The sequence below is a fragment of the Triturus cristatus genome, chromosome 7 (genome assembly GCF_964204655.1).
Source record: "Triturus cristatus chromosome 7, aTriCri1.1, whole genome shotgun sequence".
Taxonomy (NCBI): domain Eukaryota; kingdom Metazoa; phylum Chordata; class Amphibia; order Caudata; family Salamandridae; genus Triturus; species Triturus cristatus.
The window spans coordinates 1,150,544,238-1,150,560,680 of NC_140590.1; the positions used below are offsets into that span (position 1 = coordinate 1,150,544,238).

General features: G+C 52.6%; 1 protein-coding gene across 5 annotated transcripts in view; it reads left to right on the plus strand.

The window, feature by feature from the left end:
* Positions 1 to 16,443, plus strand: part of KIF20A (kinesin family member 20A) — a 220,051-nt gene that overhangs the window by 181,356 nt on the left and 22,252 nt on the right. For 3 of the 5 annotated variants that reach the window (XM_085618378.1, XM_085618377.1, XM_085618376.1), the window contains exons 17-18: positions 4,824 to 4,918; positions 7,371 to 7,508. In XM_085618378.1, the coding sequence (XP_085474504.1) occupies positions 4,824 to 4,918; positions 7,371 to 7,508 (233 nt within the window). Of the gene's footprint in view, positions 1 to 4,823; positions 4,919 to 6,170; positions 6,240 to 7,370; positions 7,509 to 16,443 lie in introns of all 5 variants that reach the window. The other 2 variants (XM_085618375.1, XM_085618374.1) reach the window with 1 other exon arrangement.

Here is a 16,443-nt window from a genome sequence, read left to right on the forward strand (position 1 = left end):
GGTCAGGTACTTGCTTTCTTGACTTCTAAGGCCTGTTCCTGCTGTCCAGGTCCTTAAGATGGTTTTTCTTACTTCTTCCCACACAGGGCTCCAGGCTGGGCTCAGTCAGTAGGGACTAGTATCACGGGTGGGTTTATGGACCCCACTCCAGGCACAAGTTTCCACCCCTGCTGCCTCACTCCTTCCTCCTTCAGGTTTCTGCTGCTCACTCTTCACCAGTCAGGTGCCAACTGCCAGCTCCAACTGCCAACTCTCTGTCTTAGCTTCCCAACATTCTAAACCGCCTCCAACGGTCACAGGGTTCTGGAATGTTCTGGAAGGTGCTAGTAGGTTCCAGTGGATGCTGGTGATGTCACAGGTGGCCACCATTTTGTGCTCCAGGCCCTCAGACAGAAGTTTCAGGGGTAGATAAAATGGCTCCCTGAATCTGCATCAATACTACGAAAACGAAAACAAATGAGGGAAAAAGGGCCAAGTCCTACATAACCCCCTTCCAGCCAAAAGCCAGGGTAGACCGATCAATGCCTTGATGGTCTTCCCTGCTTGGGGCGAGAAAAGGTGGACGCCGGCCCGCAACGGCAGGAGCTCCCGCAAGTTCTCCTCCGCTCTGGAACCCAATGGTTCCCTAACAAGCCTCCCTGGACCAACAAAACCACCCCACTGGGGCTCCCTAGCTAGTTGTGGCCAGGACCGGCCCCTGGGCCGTCCAGATGTCTCTGGCCCGGGTGATCTCGCGGAGTGGGGGGCAGTAGCCCCAGGCCTATAGTGCCCGTTGACCACTCCGGTCCTCCTCCTTGCAGTCCTAAACTGCCTCTGGTCCTTCCTCCTGGGGTTCACACCCTTAGGCTGACCAGCCTTCAGGGGCGAGGCTCTCCTCCCCCTAACTCTCCTTCTGGGGTTCCTCACCCTACCCTGCGAGGCACCCTCAGACCAACACTTCCTCCTCAGTCTAGGGCCTTGACCCCTCAACTGATCCTTCAACCTAGGGTCTAAACCCTTAGGCTGAGTCGGTGCCCGAGGCGAGACCTTCCTCCCTCTGCACCCCCTTCCAGATTTCAGCACCCTCCTAACGGGAAAAGTACCCCTGGAAGTCCATTTCGGGGGGACCCGGTTAACAGAGGCCCCACCCGCCAGGTCAGGCAACCCCTGAGCCTGGCATCCCAGCCCAGGACCTAAACCCTGAAACTGGACCAACCCCAGAACCTCAGGCGCGCTGGTTACAGTTGCCCTGGGTCCTCCTGACACTAGGGGCTCCCCTGCACTGGAGGGCACATCGGGACAGCCTAGGCTCCCAACCTGGGGCTCCCTTGCGGAACTCTCCAGGCCCTGAGACTTCGGTTGGGGCACCTCGGGACACCTCCCCGTCTCACGCCTTCCTACAGATAGGTCGTGAGGCCCTACAACCCTCTCTCCCTGGGACCTAGCTGGGCTATCTGCCACTTCTCTCACCTCGCTGGGTTGGGAGATCCCTGCACTACCCCCTTCAGGTTCCCACCCCAATGCCTCCTCAGACACCCTGGTGATGTCATCCTGGGGTAAATAAACTTCTAGCTCCTGTGGAGCTTCCGGTATGCTGCCACCAGTGTCCTCGCTGGACACACTCATCTGGAGGGCACGCAGCTCCAACTCCTTCATCCGAAGCTCGTGCGCCATCCTTCTCTCCTCCATCTCTTTCTCCAGCCTTGCTAAGTCCCATGTGAGCTGTCTTTTCTCCCTCCGGTCTGTTAACTCCACTTTAGACAAGCCACCGCTAGAGGCACTGCTGCCCTTCCTGGAGAGTGTCCTGGGCCCCGCTGACAGGTTCCCCACCTCCGGTTGGTACAAACCAGCTCCCTCACTGTCGGGCTCTCTATCCCTGTCCTCCTCCTCAGCCTTGCTTTCTCGGCGTGCCTCCCCCCAAGCCCTTAAGCTGGTTTGGAGTGCACCCTTCTTTGCTCCTGGGGGACAATACACCCCCTCCCGCTGGCAAAACTCCCTGAGTTGGGCCACAGTGTACGTTTCTAAATTCTCCAGTACAAACTCCATCTTGCCCACTCAGGTCAGAGGACAGTTATTTGCAGTAACAATGCAGGGGGGTACCTTTAATAATACCTCCTCCCACCACCAGAGTAAATTTGGAAAAAACAAAAACCCACAATTAGGAAGGCCGCTTTGAGAAAACTCCCGGTGTAGGCCTATGGACTACCCACAGTTATTGTTGAGTATACGTAGGCACAGCTCTATCCCACCACTGAACACCAATTATGTTAGAAAAACACTCCCACACTGGAAGGGTGGTGGTGTTCTCCCAGACATACAATGTGGTAGCTTGGCTCGAGTGGTCAGGAATCAGGCTCCGTGCTAAGCATACGACATACCCATACAATAACCATGCGTGCATCCGTTCCAAAAACGACTCTACGCCGTAAAAATTATGAAAATATCTTACTTTATCTTCTTTTTCTCTTAGTTGCTGATTAGATAAATAAATAACAATCACAATATACAAACTTTTTAAATAGTGCAGGTCAAATAAATACTGGCTTAATGATTCAATAAATAGGGGTGATCATAAATAATGAAGGCATAAATATAAGTGCAATGCATACAGGCAATTAAATATTCTGAGGCAATAAATACTGTAAACCAATAAATATTGTGCATCAATAAATACTGTGGACCAATAAATACAGTGAAGCAATAAATAGGTTAAATACAATAAATACAGTGCCCCTAATAAATAATTAAAAGCTGACAGTGACACTCATAGAATCAGATCACATTTGAGATTACTATGGGCTAATTTGGCCCAGGCGCAGCTTGTGGGGATGTGGAAGGCTTGAGGGTGTCTACTCCCTGGCTTGGACAAGGCTGAGGCCTAAACTGAGGTAGATCAAGGGGGAAATACCAGAGACCTGGCTCTCTCACTCTACACAACCCCTCTAAATTAGTCCCAGCTCACCCCTGGCACAGTCCAGCTGGTTCCAGCACCTCTCTAACCCCTAGAGTAGTCTCTTAGGATTCCACAGGGCCTTTGGCGCCCTCTATTCCACTTACTGCCCTTTTTCTGATGTTCCGACGCCGCTGGAGTCGTGTCGACGCCGTGAGGCGGATCCGGTTCGGCGGCCTCGGCACAATGTCAGTTCCTGACGACGCCGGTAGGCGGCTCCGGTTCGATGTCGGCGGCCTCGGCTCGATCTCGACCTCCGATTCGATGGCGTCGGGCACTCTTGACTCGATGTCGACTTCGGGCGGCTCCGGTCCGATGGCGACCTCAGCTTCGATGACGTCGGCCGGCCTTGGCTCGATGTCGTCTTCCGGCGGCTCCGGAGTGCGATCCTCACTCCCGACCTCCGGTGCTCCTCTCCTTAGGTTTCCGGCGACTCCGGAGTGCGACCTCCACTCCCGACCTCCGGTACACTTCTCTCAGGTTCCGGCGACTCCGGAGTGCGATCTCCACTCCCGACCTCCGGCACACTTCACCTCGGTCTCCGGCGACTCTGGAGGGCGGACTTCACTCCCCCGTCGACACCGCTCACTCGACCTTGGTTGACTTCCTCCTCGACCTCTGGTACACCTCACGTCCTCCGTCGGCGCCCTCTCACGATCTCTGGCGGCTCTGGGTACGACGTCTGCTTTTCCAGTCAGCGCCGCTTCTCCACCTCAGGCTCCAGGTCTCCAGGCTACTCGACGTCCGGCTCCAGGGAAACCAGTATCCAGGTCAGGTACTTGCTTTCTTGACTTCTAAGGCCTGTTCCTGCTGTCCAGGTCCTTAAGATGGTTTTTCTTACTTCTTCCCACACAGGGCTCCAGGCTGGGCTCAGTCAGTAGGGACTAGTATCACGGGTGGGTTTATGGACCCCACTCCAGGCACAAGTTTCCACCCCTGCTGCCTCACTCCTTCCTCCTTCAGGTTTCTGCTGCTCACTCTTCACCAGTCAGGTGCCAACTGCCAGCTCCAACTGCCAACTCTCTGTCTTAGCTTCCCAACATTCTAAACCGCCTCCAACGGTCACAGGGTTCTGGAATGTTCTGGAAGGTGCTAGTAGGTTCCAGTGGATGCTGGTGATGTCACAGGTGGCCACCATTTTGTGCTCCAGGCCCTCAGACAGAAGTTTCAGGGGTAGATAAAATGGCTCCCTGAATCTGCATCAATACTACAAAAACGAAAACAAATGAGGGAAAAAGGGCCAAGTCCTACAGTAAGGTTATATCTAACTTTAGCCTCTGCCAAACCTCTGGGGACTGTGGACTCTGTACACACTGTACCTATTTGGGAACAGTATATACAGAGCCACTTTCTCACAGTCACAGAAACTAGAATGAACTGATGAGCTGGGACAGGTGAGGTGCTGAGATTGGTGATTATTGGGCTGGTGGGTAATTTGCTGCTCATACTACAGTTATGGGTTCCTAAACTTGACAATCGGTCTCCAGTCCCACCAGCATGAGGGTTAGAAATCAGCTGTGATTGCAATCGCCAGGGTGAAGTTACAGGTAAGTTATTAACTGGCCTCCTCGCTGTTTGTTGCTTTGCTTATAGTTTTCTCTTCCCATGATTGCTTTGTTGCATACCTAGATAGCTCTTTCGTCCCTATTCCTTCATTTCCATATTTTAGTCTACCCTTTCTAATTATCTGCAACTTATTTCCTACCTTCTTTGGCTCATTCATTTTATGTGCTGTTCTTCTCCTGTCGGCTGCTGTCCCCATCCTTGTCGACCCCCGCCCCCCACAGTTAATGCAGTTTTCTGCATCCCTGTTTTTTTTCCGCTTTCCTATTTTTTATTGCCCCTATCTGCTGTATCTATTAGCTCTTCTCATTTGTCTTGTGAACTCTTCCAGATGTTGAGCGGAATGAGAGACACAGAGATCCTCCTCCTTCAACCGCCCGTTGTTTCACAGTAGACGTGGACAGGAAACTTGAGGAAGGACAGAAGGTAAAACCTCATCCTAATGTTACCTGTTTGTCCGCAAACAAGTAACTCCATCATACAGCCCTACACAGCTTTCTTGTGAATATCCCTTTGATTCATCCAAAGGCTTATAGTTTTTCTGATAGAAAATATATCCATTATTCACAGGCAAAATCTTCTGTTATCCAATTTACATGCCAGGTTTCAGTTAGTGAACTCTTCCTTCATGGAATTATGGGGATCATTTAGTAATCCAACAGTTGGCAACTTTTGAGGCATTTTTGCTTTGGTTTCTGATATCCTCCTTGTCTCACCTTTCCCAGGGGTTGATGAAACAATAGGTGTGCACAACATTTGTGATGTAGATTGAAGGAGTTGTGTGGACATCACCAGCCTGGTGTAGAGTGGCTGAGAAGCACTTGCATAGAACACAAAGGCCACCCCTAAATGCAATTATTTTAAACTCATTAGACTTACTTCAAATTAGTGACTTGCAAACTAAGTAACTGCGTTTCCAAAACTTACAAACGGAATTACAGGGAAAGAAGAAAATAATAGTGCTATATATTATGTTTCTTATGTAATCGTACTTTGATCAAGTGTTGGGTTTATTTCATAATGTATAAAATGGGTGAAGTTCAGTTAGTGGACCGTACTAACCTAATGGAACAAGGACAAGAAAATTTGACAAACGATGGAGCATCATTGACTATTTTGTGTATCTAACTTTAACATTACTGTTTTCTCTTAGTGAACACTTATTTCACGGTCTATTGTTTATAGGTGCATAAATATCGCAACGCTTGTTTAAAGCACTATTTTCACAGCACTTTACATTACTGAAGCACTGTTAGATCCCTTTTTTTCTTGTGATTTAGTTTGTGTGTTTTTGAGTTACCTCATTCGCAAACAGTTATTTTGAATAGGTTGAATGGGCTCAAAGTAATGGTGTATAGAGATGCGGGAATTTCGGGTGCTCTATATTCGTAAATGAGATCTGCCTGCAGCACGGAGTGTATGCATATTCCCTTCACCCCTTCTCTTCTTCCCTAGTGTGGGAACAAAAAGCCTCCTAAGAAATTATCTTTGTACACAAGTGAATTGATCAAGGCAACACTGTGGATAGTGTGCTGTGGCTGGCTGGGGTTGCTGCTGGGGCAGTAATGGGTTCAGACAACTAATCAGGGTAGCCTTTGTGGAGATTAGAATGTATGCACTATTGTGGTAAGTGATAGTGTTGACCACATTCTGTAACTGACTTGTTTGATTTTTCCAGCATCTCAGTCTGAGCCTCAGCTCTCTTCGCTGCGGCTTGGCCTTTCAGGAGACAAGACCTCTTGTTTTGGTAAACTCCCCATATTTCTTGCTTTATCCCTTGTGATTCTGGGACACCTTCCGTACATTGTAATCTTTCTGCACCTCTTCCTTAATTCTGGGGTGTTGCCATCAGTTCTGATACAGCATGCACACTGGCTGTGTAGAGATTTACAATGAAACGTTTTTGCAAATTTTGCTGCTTGGGGGCAGCCTTCCCTTGGTGCGGTGTGGGATCTCTCGGGGTGCGGCATATGTGCTTCTGTGGTGAATTTATTAACCCTTATGTGCCAGACTTGGAAACAAATGCCAGATATTTTCAGGCAAACCTACAGAACAATTTCTATATTTTGCACAGCATTTGGTAGGTCAACTGTCAGACCCTCCCATAAGCAAATTATAATAAATGGGGACAGGGCACATAAGCTTTATTATATGGCAGCAGCAAATATTTGGCTATTTTGTAGCAGCCTACCGGGAAATCTCCCACTGTCCCTACCCCCAGTCCAGCTCTGCCTTCAATGATAAGTCTCTCCAGTCTGTTAGAATTTGTTCTTGTTTGTCAACCTGTAACCCAAGTGCGTGGGTGTGTTGGAACCTGCACGTTCCTAGTTACTATATAGACACGTCAGATGATTTTAAGCAGTCTACAATGAGGTTGGCTTTAGGATATTTCCTGACACTTCATTTTAAACTTCCAAACCCTGTCATCTCTCTTCCTCCTATCCCACACTTCACTCCCTCCAAACCCTACACCCAGACTTACATATGTTCTTAGTGCTTTATTCACTTGGCCATAAATACTAAACTATTTTTGTAGTCAGGCTGAAGTTGGGGAGATTTTGAAGCCTCGCGAAGCTAAGCCATTCCTATGAATAGAAAGAGCTGTCCCACGATGACTACACCCATCTCTCTTGCTTGGTCTTCCGAGCAGTCCTTTGATTGCCGTTAGATTTCTCATTTGTGGTTTTCTTTGACCAATTATTCATTAACATTGATAAAACAGCACAATGTCACATAAGGTTGAGGAAAAAGATGCTGCTTACAGCCTTTTTTTTTTAATTTCTGTTTTTTATCAAGCCATGGACCCAATTGTAGACTTGCTGAAGATTGGTAATTCGGTTCTCTTTATGTTCATGTAATATGCTTTCCCTTTTCACAGAATGTCAGACTCCTAAGGGCTGAGCTGCAGAAACTGGGAGATGCTCTGCAGTCAGCAGAGCGATCGTGCTGCCATAACACCAGCGCCAGGAAGTTGCGCCACACCCTGAACACCTGTGAAGATATCCTGGCCAAACAGGTAAGGACGGTTTGAACGTTTAAAAAAAAGATATGCTGCCTAGATCTAGAATGCAAGGACAGGCTAATATGCCGAATAGCCGTTTGCGTTTCAGGAAACAATGGATCTTGATTGCGAGGAATGCAAGAAACAAAAGTCCTATATATTTTTTATAACTCGGCATTATACAGTGTATCATAGGCAAGTACAGGGCAGGACACATTTAAACATTGTCAAGCAATTAATTTATTCATTGCACAATATTTCAATTTGCTAAGAAGTTTATAGATGTAGTGCTCACAGGCGTGCTGTGGTGGATGAGAAGACATTAAACACGCATCGAATTAACAACAAAAAGACTCCTTTTGGGCAATTTTCTATAGAATAAAAATAAGGACTTGGGTTCTATGGTCGACAGCGTTTCGATCTCATGTGATGGAGATGATCAGGACAGATGTGTGAGCACCTAATATTTAGTCAAGAGTCTGTAGTCTGCGAGAGACTTGGGCGAGCAGCCGGCCTATAGCAGGTCCCTGGTCAAAGAATGCTGTATATAGGTAGATACTAACTAGGGATTTACTCAAGAGGCTGGGTGGTAGCTCCGGTTAACAAGGCAAACCTCTGTATCAGTGTACGGGAGTGAGAATGGCTTGTGATGTTTACTTATGGTAAATAATTGCTTGGAGAGTAAATCAGGAGGCCGGGCAGGAGCTCTGGTGCTCTCAGGCTGAAAAAGCTAATTTCTGTATTGTGGGCTGAAGTGATGTTTAGGTTTATTTTTTCAAAAGTGGTGTTGGCAGTGAAGTCTGTTTCCGCCATTAGCTTCAGAAGCAATGTTGAGGGCTCCAGATAGTTGTTGTTGAGTACAGACGCGATGCTGACTGCACGACCGAGATGAAACCTTGATGACGAAACTCAACATTGAAAAGGGGATGAAAAATAGAAGAGGATGCTCCCCACCAATCCCAACCCCACATCCATTCCCCCCCCCCCCCTTCCCGGCTACCCCCACAACAACCACCCCGGTGAGATTCGTCCACCTGAGGTCAAAGACTATTGCCTAGTGCTGGCTATTCCCAGGCCTCCTATAAGAGAAATTATGGCAAAAAACTCAATTTCGTTTTGGGCCATGTGAGAAGTTGGCCTGATGTATGATGTCACTAGTTCTAGTGTACACCTTATATCTGAAAGAAACACGTTAGTTAGATTCCTCACCTTAGAATATCCCCAGGCGTCAGACTGGATCCGGAAGATTTTTCGTCAGCAATACCCCTTGCGCGTCGCTAGGCGTCGTCTGCGGCTCCGCGTCCGTCGGCGTCGTGCGCCGGGATGACGTCGTCGGAGTACTTAGACGCCGCCCTCGCGCGCTGACGTCAGTTCTTCTTTTTTCCGCGCCAGTAAGCGCAGATCCGGGAGAGCTACCCCTTTTAGTCTTTTTTGACTAAATCTTTTTTGATCATTTTTGATCCTTGTCTGTCGACATCTGGTGCCGGTAGGATGCCTGGGTTCAAGGCTTGCGAGGATTGTCATCGACTGATGTCGGTGACCGATCACCACCGCCGGTGCCTCTACTGCTTAGGCCCCGACCACGACGCGGAGTCGTGCAACGACTGTCAGGCCCTGACTTCGAAGGCTAGGCGGGAGCGGTCCCGCAAGCTTCTCGAGCTTCGCCACTCGGCTCCGCGTCGTGCGCGATCCCGGTCCAGGAGGAGGTCCAAGGATCGCTCGCGGAGCCCTAGCCGACGCCACCATCGATCGTCGGGCTCCAAGTCGTCGGGTAAGTCCAAACACTCTAAGAAGTCCAAGCGGCGACATCGCTCTTCGGACTCCCCTCGCCGGTCGCGCGACTCGGCCGAGGGTCCAAGTGGTTCCACCCCCGCGGCTCCGGCGGTGCCGCAGGTGCCGCGTCCGCCCCCATACCTTCCGGTCCCTGGGGCTGACGCGGCGCCGGCGGAGATCAGTGCCTTCCTCTCGGCCATGAGGAGCCTGGCCCCGCCGTCGACGCCCGCTGGCGCGCCTTCGGGCCCCGCGGACTCGACTGGGCGACCTCGCGTGCCGGCGGCTCCGGCCCCGGCGCCGTCGACGACTCCGGTCTCGACGCCGCAGGTCCCCGCAGGGCCCTTGCCTGGGCCCCAGTCGACGCCGGTTGACCTAGTCACTCCTCCACCGGCGCCGACGCCTGAACCACCGACGCCGGCGCCGCCGACGCCTGTGACGCCGACGCCCCAGTTTAGCCCTCATCCGGACCTGACGCCGGCACGGCGTCCGCCGACGCCGCTTGAGTCCTACCATCTCTACAGTCCGGTTCCGATCATTCCTCCTGTTTATCAGGAATCGGAAGAAGGGGGCGACTGGGAGGGGTTCGAGGACCCTCTGGCTGTTCAGTCACAGCTTTCTCAGGACTGGGCAGATGAACTGGGGGAGGCCAGTGGGCTGGACACCTCGCCAGACGCTGGATTCACTTCTCCTCCGACCGTGGCTTCGGAGGAGGGTGCAGCATTTTCTGTGGTGCTGCGCAAGGCGGCTGAGGCCCTTGGGCTCGAGTTGCCTGCCGTGGCTGTGAGGACCAACATCCTCACTGAGGTGCTTCAAACCTCAGCAAGCTCCACTGAGCCTCTGCTGCCGTTCAACGAGGCCCTCACTGACGTTCTGCAGGGCACCTGGTCCAAGCCCTCCACAGTTCCTCCTGTGGATAGGAACGTTGCCAGGCGCCACCGCCCTGCTCCGGGCGACCCCAGTTTCCTGTCCCAACACCCCACCCCCGAGAGTCTGGTTATCCAGGCCTCTACTTCCCAATCCTCCTTCCCGACCGCTCCGCCGGACCGGGATTCCAAGAGACTCGAGCAGTTTGGCAAGAAACTGTTCTCGTCCCTTAGTTTGGGCCTGCGGTCCTTAAATACCGCCTGTCTCTTGGACCGTTATTACCATTCCCTGTGGGATACGGTGGAGGACGTGCTGCCCCTGTGTCCGGAGGAGGTCCGGACGCGTCTTACCCAGGCTTTGGCCGATGGGAGGGATGCAGCACGGCACGCCATAAGATGTGGGCTTGACACCACGGACTCGCTAGGTCGGGCGATTTCCACCACGGTGGCGCTCCGCCGCCACGCCTGGATGCGGTCCACGTCATTTTCCGGGGATGTCCAGAACACCCTCATGGACATGCCCTTTGATGGCACTCGCCTGTTTGGTGAGAAGGCGGACAGTGCGCTGAACCGCTTTAAGGACTCCCGGGCTACGGCCAAGTCCTTGGGCCTCTCGGCTCCGCGGGCGCACACCTCCGCTTTTCGCCCCTTTCGTGGCCAAGGAAGGGGCGCCTCCTCACGTCCGCAAAGCCACCAGCCGCAGAACCAACCTGCGCGCGGTCGCGGACGTGGCTTCCGCCGTGGCGGAAATGGAGGCCGACGTGGTCAGCCCACTTCCACCCCGGCAGCATCCGCCTCAAAGCCCTCCTAGTCCGAGCTTTCAGGCCCATACCACGCCAGTGGGCGGCAGAGTTCGCCATCACCTGCTCCACTGGCGGTCCATAACATCGGACAGGTGGGTGCTGCAGATCGTCCGAAGGGGCTACTCCCTCCCCTTCGAGACGACCCCTCCAGCCATGCCACCGCAGCACCACCGTATCTCGGGGGATCATTTGGATCTTCTCCGCGAGGAAGTTTCGGCTCTCTTGGCCAAGGGGGCCGTCGAGCGCGTTCCGAGTCCAGAAGTAGGTCGTGGTTGTTATTCCCACTACTTTCTGGTTCCCAAGAAGGGCAAGGGGGGCCTACGCCCTATCTTGGACCTCCGGAACGTCAATGCCTTACTCCGGAAGGAACGGTTCAAAATGTTGACGTTGGCTCAGGTTCTAGCTGCCCTCGACCCTGGAGACTGGATGGTAGCGTTGGACTTGCAGGACGCATATTTCCATATCCCCGTCCTGCCGGCCCACCGGCGTTACCTGCGGTTCACGGTGGGCCACGAGCACTTTCAGTTTACCGTGCTCCCCTTCGGCCTCACCAGTGCCCCTCGGGTGTTCACGAAAGTGATGGCGGTGGTCGCAGCTCATCTGCGCAGATCAGGGGTTCCAGTCTTCCCCTATCTCGACGACTGGTTGTTGAAGGCGGGCTCGCCCCGGGCAGTCGTCTCCCACCTCCAGACTACGGCGGATCTCCTGCATTTGCTGGGGTTTTCCATCAACGTGCCGAAGTCACACTTGAGTCCCTCTCAGAAGCTCCTCTTCATCGGAGCGGTTCTCGATTCGGCGCAGTTCCGGGTCCATCCACCGGAACAGCGGGTCCGGGATATACAGGCCCTGATTCCCATCTTTCGGCCTCTATCCCGGGTTTCGGTCAGGCTAGTGTTGCGGCTTCTGGGGCTGATGGCCTCCTGCATCCTACTAGTGCATCACGCCAGGCGGCGCATGCGGGCTCTGCAGTGGGACCTGAAGTTTCAGTGGGCCCAGCATCACGGCAACCTGTCCGACCATGTCTTGATCTCGGAGGGTACTGCACAGCAGTTGCAGTGGTGGCTCACGGACCGCGAGTGGGTCAAGGGCAAGAGCCTCTCCCTTCCCCAACCGGAGCATGTCGTAGTGACGGATGCGTCCCTCCTGGGATGGGGTGGCCATATGGGAGAGGCGGAGATCAGAGGCCTCTGGTCTCCGGCGGAGTCTCGTCTCCACATCAACCTGTTGGAGTTGAGAGCGATCCGGCTTGCACTGAAAGCCTTCCTTCCCTCTGTCAGGGGAAGTGTCGTGCAGGTGTTCACGGACAACACCACCGCCATGTGGTACTGCAACAAACAGGGCGGGGTGGGGTCGTGGACCCTTTGTCAGGAGGCTCTGCGCCTCTGGACATGGCTGGAACACCAGGGCGTCACCCTGGTGGTTCAACATCTGGCGGGCTCTCTGAACGCCAGAGCAGACGAACTCAGCCGCCGGTGCATGATGGATCACGAATGGCGTCTGAACTCCGAAGTGGCGCAAGGCCTCTTTCAGCAGTGGGGAGAGCCTTGGTTAGATCTATTCGCCACCGAAGAGAACGCGCAATGTCAGCAGTTCTGCGCGTTGGAATTTCCAAGGCGGCACTCGCTCGGCGACGCTTTTCGTCACGAGTGGAGTTGCGGTCTGTTGTACGCCTTTCCGCCTATACCACTTCTGCCCAGAGTGCTGAAGAAGATCAGGCGCGACCGGGCCCAAGTCATCTTGGTGGCTCCGGATTGGGCACGAAGATACTGGTATCCCGAGCTACTCAGTCTGTTGACCGATCCCCCGATACGTCTGCCCCTTCGGGAGGATCTTCTGTCGCAGCAGCAGGGGACGGTCCTCCACCCGAACCTGTCCAGCCTCCACCTCCATGCGTGGAGATTGAGCGGCGGCAGTTGATGCCATTTGACTTGCCTCCTGAAGTCTGTGATATCATTCTGGCAGCCAGGCGTCCCTCCACAAAGTCGGTATACGCCTGCCGGTGGAACAAATTTGTGGCATGGTGCACAGCAAAGGCTGTGGATCCCCTTTCCGCCCCTCTTTCTGAGGTTCTCCTCTTCCTTCTTTCTCTGGCCCGGCAGGGCTCTGCCCTGGGCACTCTGAAAGGTTATCTTGCTGCCATCTCCGCCTTCTTGCGGCTTCCTGATCAGCCTTCTCTTTTCAAGTCCCCTGTGGTCACACGTTTTTTCAAAGGCATTACACACACGTTCCCTCCTGTCCCCTTTGTAATGCCTCAGTGGGACTTGAACCTGGTATTGACATTCCTGATGTGCGCTCCCTTCGAGCCTCTTCACAATTGCCCTCTTCGTCTTCTAACTCTAAAGACTGCTTTTCTGGTAGCCATCACCTCGGCTCCAGGCTTTATCTTCAAAGCCTCCTTTTCTGTCTGTTCATCCGGACAAGGTTGTCCTTCGGCCTCGTCCCTCCTTTCTTCCTAAAGTGGTGACTCCATTTCACCTTGGGCAGTCTGTCACCTTGCCCACCTTCTTTCCGCCTCCGCATCCTTCCAAAGAGGAAGAGAGGCTCCACCGTCTGGACCCAAAACGTGCGCGCTCCTTTTATCTGGACCGCACAAAACAGTTCCGGGTGGACGACCAGCTTTTTGTTGGGTACGTGGGCGCTAAGAAGGGGAAAGCTGTGCACAAAAGAACCATCTCTCGGTGGGTCGTTTTGTGTATAAAAATCTGCTATTCCTTGGCTAAAAAGGACCCTCCTGTTGGGCTGCGCGCCCATTCTACTCGGGCCACGGCGGCTACTACTGCCTTGGGACGGGGAGTCCCTTTGCAGGACATCTGTCAGGCGGCGACGTGGGCTTCGCTACACACGTTTGCCAGGCATTATTGCCTTGACAGCCAAGTCCGGAGGGATGGCTTCTTTGGCCGTTCTGTCCTCCAGGACTTTCTGGTGTGATCTTGGTTCGCAGACCCACCACCGGGGATGGTATTGCTTGGGTATCTATTCTAAGGTGAGGAATCTAACTAACGTGTTTCTTTCAGATGAACAAGTTACTTACCTTCGGTAACGATGTATCTGTAAGAAACATTAGTTAGATTCCTCACCGACCCTCCCATCCTCCCCGTTCTGCGAACTGACATCTAGGGTTAAGGTTATCCTTTTCAGGCCCCTAGATTTTATTTTTGGCACCAGTGTCGGTCTTTGCATGGCTCTGCGTTCCTGGCGCGGAAGGCTATGTACAAGAACTGACGTCAGCGCGCGAGGGCGGCGTCTAAGTACTCCGACGACGTCATCCCGGCGCACGACACCGACGACGGACGCGGAGCCGCAGACGACGCCTAGCGACGCGCAAGGGGTATTGCTGACGAAAAATCTTCCGGATCCAGTCTGACGCCTGGGGATATTCTAAGGTGAGGAATCTAACTAACTAATGTTTCTTACAGATACATCGTTACCGAAGGTAAGTAACTTGTTCATCAGTCCAAATACCCTTATGGTGATTGGTTGTAAAGTCAACCTTATAGACCAGCTATCCTAGTGGTAGCATGGACAAGAGCAGTCTTAGGCTAAACTCTGAATGGCATGTGAAGCCAGCTGTGATACCATATATAATCCCTTGAATACCAAATGAAAGGACACCACAACAGATATATATATAAAATAAAGTGTATTTATTCTAGACAAACCCTCAGCACTCTTTATGAGATTAGAGGTAAGTACAACACAGTCTTATTTAAGCATACATTAAGTCACACAGGTAAGTAATACAGTTAGGCCCTAGGGGCCACGCAAACCATATACTAAGTAAGTGGTATAAGGACCACTGTCACGGAAATAGGATAGGCCTAGGCCTAGGGAATCGCTGGGGCTACACTATACTACCAAAGGTTAGGAAGTGGGAGGCCCACAGAATTCAGGTGCAGAGTGGAAACACTCACGCGTAATGCGTAAAAGTCACTAGCAATAGTACAGTTTAGAAATAGATCGATTTAGGACACTTCCGGAGTAGCTAGGAAGTCGAGACTTGAAAACTAGACACTAGGATAGTCACTATCCTGATGAGCACCGGAGTACCCAAGTTACCTAGCCCACGGGCTGCGGGTGCATAGGGGTGAAGTCGCGTCGGGTTTCGTCGTCGACTCCTAGGGATGCCTGAAGAAAGATGCTGACAGGCAGTCAGTGAAGAGTGTCCGGTGGATCCCAAGGCTGGGATCAAGAAGAGAGGAGACCTGCAAGCAGAAGGGACAGAGTCAAGGTCACTAGCCAGTGACCACGTGGAACCAGGAAGGAACCAGGCGATGTCGTGAAGATTGCAGGTGAAGGTGAAGCTTGTCGCTGCAGCCACGAGGACCAGGAAGCGTCGGACGACCAGGACCAGGAGGCGAGCTGTCCCACGAAGGCTCTTGCTGTCGGCGGCGTCGAAGTTGAACTAGGACTCACCAAGCCTTGGCAAGCGGAACCCACGCAGAATGAAGGACTTGCTTCTGGTGCAGACCAGGAAGGTCTGGGGTGCTTCTCTTTTTCAAAGAAGCAGGAGCCAGTCTGGAGGAGCCAAACCAGCGGTGAAGATTACAGGATGCGTCGTCACAAAGGCCACTAGCCAGCGGGCAAGCAACCGGACAGACGCGGCAAGCAGGAAAATGCTGAAGGGCCCCGCGCAGGACTCGTGGAGTGTGGGGGGCTGATCTTCGGTGCAGATGGTGCTTGGGGTTGGGGCTTCTCAATCCCCGGTGCTCAACTTCGAGGGTGCCTCAGAAGCTGCGCTTGAAGATACTAGCCACTTTTCCCAGGTAGCCGGTCGCTCGTCGCCTCCACGGATCTCAGCTCTGCTGTGGATGTGGATCAGGGTCGGAGAAGTCTGGAAGTCAAGGCTTTGGTCGGGCTCTGCAGTTGGTTCCTCGTAGAACTTGGGCAAAGCAAAGGGTAGTCTCTTGATGGTGCCTGTTTGCACAGGGTAGCCACTCCTTGGCCACAAGGGAGATTCTTCAGTCTTCTTCTTTCGTCGAATGTCGAAGGTCCAGAGTTTCTGCTCAAGTTGCAGGTTCAGGATAATCTAAAGTCTTGAGGCCCAACTCCCACTCTTATACTAATCTGGGGGGCTGGGATACCTGCTAGGTCACGCCTTATGGGTGGGACCTGGGAGAGGGGTGGTTACACCCACTTCCCTTTGTCCAGTTTCGTGCCAGAGCTGGGGCTGGAGTGCCCCAGCGCTGGTTTGAACTGGACTATGCAAGGAACACTTTGTGTGCCCCAGGCATGTCTCATTCCTTTCAGCCCACCCTGCCCCAATACACTAAAGGCTGTCTGGGGAGGTGCTAGCACCTCCCCAAGCAGGAAACCTATTGTCCAGGCCTCCCTGGCTGGGATCACTCCCAGCAGCAGGAGGTCAGACTTGTGTCGTGGCAGCAGCATCCATTTTGTGATGCTGAGGCTTTGGTCAGAGGCTAACAGTAAAGTATGATTTTAACATGTCTCTCCCTCTAGAAGGGGGGAATAATATCCTCATGTCCAGAAATGGTATGGGGGTATTATTCCAGA